General features: G+C 41.3%; 1 protein-coding gene across 1 annotated transcript; it reads left to right on the top strand.

Annotated features, from left to right (window-relative positions):
- Positions 1-740: 740 nt before the first annotated feature.
- Positions 741-2,953, top strand: LOC145947672 (uncharacterized). Its single transcript, XM_083057451.1, has 2 exons — positions 741-2,240; positions 2,360-2,953. Exons 1-2 carry the CDS (start codon positions 741-743, stop codon positions 2,951-2,953), a joined length of 2,094 nt encoding a protein of 697 aa, XP_082913577.1.
- Positions 2,954-3,784: the final 831 nt, after the last annotated feature.

Below are 3,784 nucleotides of genomic sequence, written 5' to 3' on the forward strand. Positions count from 1 at the left end.
ATAATTATGTATCTCATCATGATTGTTAAAACATTTTCCTTTTAATTATGTATTCGATTTAAAACCGATTATTCTGTTATCTTGTCTGCGTGTCTGTTATTGTCTGTATTTCGAGATTATCGATTTCTCGAGAAAACCATGCATTGGCTCAATTTCTCGACGAACTCTGTTTACCTTTTTTCGAGCCTCGCGCGTCTTACCGCGCGTCTCGCCAGGCCTCGAAGCTGTCGAATCAGCTGTTATAATAACAGTTTCGCGACGAGTCCTTGACACACATATATTCGGGAAAATAAGTTCAGTTCGCTACAGACCGTTCAAGCTTACACGCCTGTCGCTTTCTCGAGTATAATTACGTTCTCTATTCGTCGCGAGCGATTTAATTGTGATCGCTTCCTTTCTGTGTTTTACTTTAAAATAAAATACTATTTGTTTCAACGAGTCTAATTAATTCAAACACGCGCTTCCTATTACTATCCGTTTTATCACTCGTTTCGAAATTCTCTAAACATTTTTGGTCCTTCGAGCCGGATAATCTACAGACACTCGGTAACGTTCTCGCTCTCGTTTGTATTCGCAAACGTTCGCTCGTGCACTTATTGCCAGTACTCTCTCGCAGTGTCATAGTGAAACGCCGCCTCTCTCAACTGCATTCGCATCGCTCACACGCATCATCAATTTGTGACCGTTAAAAGTTAAGTGGTTCAAACGGTGCTAGTGACCTTTCTAGAAGATTCCTCAAGATGTCAACAATCGCCTCTGTCATCGAAAAGCAAAGTCATCTCTTCGGTATCATCGCTCGAGCCTTCGATAACACTAAGAAGCTTGGAACGGATAAAATCAACCGATTTACCCTTGACGCACGGATTCAATCTCTCGATGCGAATTGGGACAAATTTCAAAGCAACCACGACAAACTCGTCGGAAGCCTCACGGATGAGTTGCGTAAGCATGATTATTTCGCGGATGATTTGTATGCTAAATGCGAAGAAGCTTATTACGATTCTAAATCCAGCCTCATGCAGATTCGTGAACCGCTTCTCGAGGAAATCGAAGATCCGAATGATTCTATTCAAAGTAAGAATTCGCACTCTGGATCGTGTCGCGCGCTTCCAAAAATCACTCTACCTAAATTCTCCGGTGATTATCACGATTGGCCGTCGTTTCGCGATTTATTCCATTCGATGGTTGGCTCAAACCGGGATATTTCATGCGTCGAAAAACTTCACTACCTTAAGGCTCAAACATCCGGAGAAGCAGCTCGGTATCTCGCAAACATTTCGGTGACAGCCGAGAATTTCTCGCGCGCTTGGCAAGCTCTGACTTCTCGATACGAGAATCGGCGCATCCTAGTATCAACGTATTTAGATCGCATCTTCAAGTTAAAACCGCTCACTCAAAAATCAAGCTCAGATCTCAAGAAGCTACTTTCGACGGTTAAGGAATCGCTTGGTGCCTTGCAGTCTCTCGGTGCGCCTACCGATTATTGGGATATTCTTACTGTCTACATTGTCACTCGACGTCTCGACGCACATACGTTGGAAAGCTGGGAGCTCGAGCAAGGAAACTCCAATGAACTCGCCACCTTCGATCAACTTGAACTATTTCTTGAGGGACGTATTCGGGCACTAGAAACGGTCCAGTCTCGCATTTCAAAACCACAGCTCACAGCATCAAACTCGAACGCGAAAACAAGGTCAGCAGCTCGGTCTCATGCCATCGTGACGAGTGGATCAAAGTGCACCTTTTGCAGCGCCGCACATTACATCGCGTCGTGCTCGGAGTTTGCTTCAAAGCCGCTCAACGAACGACAGGATTTCGTTCACCGTAAGAACTTGTGTTTCAATTGTCTGGGATCTCATCGTCTGGTCGAGTGTCGCACCGTCAAGAGATGTCGACATTGTAAAGGTCAGCATCACACGTTACTTCATCGAGATGCCTCTTCGTCATCCATTGTAACCACTTCAACGAACTCCTCCACGGCGTCCTGCGCTTCATCATCGGGTACATCCACCACCCCGGCTGTGCATTCGCATCACGCTGCCGTTTTATGCGAGCGTCCGCAAGTTCTCCTTGCAACCGCTTGCATGACGCTAGTTGCCGAGCATGGAGAGGACATCAAGATTCGAGCACTCCTTGATCAAGGCTCAGAAGTCTCTCTTATTCAGGAATCATTGGTTCAACTACTACGTCTTCCACGCGGTCGTGCATCCGTGCCCATCATAAGCGTCGGCTCCCAAAAAGTTGGATCAACTCGCGGGGTTGTAGCTCTTCGCCTTCGATCATGCATCAATCCACTTATCGAAGTCAACGTCTCGGATTTGTTCTGCCTCGGGTCACTGGTCGCATTCCGATCCAAAAGGTAGTGACGACATCATGGACTCATCTCGCCAATTTACCATTGGCCGATCCAAATTTCGCTGTACCCGGTGGTATCGACATCATTTTGGGCGCTGATGTTTATGGATCACTGCTGTGCGGATCCATTAAGCGAGGACCATCGAACGCTCCCGTCGCTCAAGAAACATCTGTCGGATGGATCATTTCCGGACCTGTGGGCTCTTCAGCATCTGCATCTCACTCGACATCTTTCTCCATCCAAACCATCGACACCGTCAATCTTCATGATCAGTTGCAAAGATTCTGGCTTCAAGAAGAAGTCACTTCGTCAACATCTAAACATCTCACTCCAGACGAACTTGAATGCGAAGATCACTTCTCGAAGACTCACTCTCGCGACAGCACCGGACGGTACATTGTACGCTTGCCATTTCGGTCAACGCACCAGCAGCTAGGAGAGTCCCGAGCTTCTGCAGCTCGTCTCCTCATGACGGCTCAACATAAAATTCAACGCAATCCGTCATTCGGAAAGCTGTACATCGAATTCATGACGGAATACGAGACCTTGGGACACATGCGACGAGCATCGACGACCAGCAGGATTTCTCCAGTCTAAAAAGTTCACTCTCAAAACTTGGGTATGACACTCAATAGATGAGTGTAAACTTTAAATCTTTTAGAATTATTCTCAAGATTGAATATTCTGAAGTCACTTAAGTATAAACTCTCATAATTAAATATTAACGTTGAAATGTTGAATGCAAACGCCCGCAAATATTTGAACACTGCTTAAAAATAATTGCGTTTAAATTTTTAAAATAAATAAAGTAAAATGCAGTTGCACAATTTAATAAAATCTGTTTTAAATGAAAAATATATATTAAAAATTTTTTTTTAAGTAAACTAGAAATTAATAATGTTTTTAACAGTAATATATTTATTACAATGCTATTACAATATACAAATGGAAAAAAGATTAAAATATATAGTACACTAAACGAAACATATATTAGATAAAATATTACTTAATAATATGAAAAATATTGATAAATATAATAAATACATATGCCATATATGTATTAAAAGTACAAAGTTTATAATTTATTAATATAATAAATATTCCTTTTAATAATAAATGCACACATATATTAATCAGTTTCTATTTTATTTACTAATTTCATTATGTAAAACTTATCGTTACACGGTAAAAGAATACATTTATTACAAATATTTTTTGGTAAACAAGTAACGTTATTAGTTTCTCTGACTGAGTGAGAGTAACTTGATGACGAAATATACCTATATGTACATAAAACGTCATTTAATAATACTTCAAAAGATTTTCCAATAATTACGTATTTTTCCACGTTGTTCAATGTTGTAACACAAACAATTCCCGTGATTTTTATAAAGATTCCAAATGTTGTCTCAATGATACTATTATTTC

The sequence above is a fragment of the Prenolepis imparis genome, unplaced genomic scaffold, assembly GCF_030444845.1.
Source record: "Prenolepis imparis isolate NDT839.2.m4 unplaced genomic scaffold, iyPreImpa1.0 SCAF_118, whole genome shotgun sequence".
Lineage (NCBI taxonomy): Eukaryota > Metazoa > Arthropoda > Insecta > Hymenoptera > Formicidae > Prenolepis > Prenolepis imparis.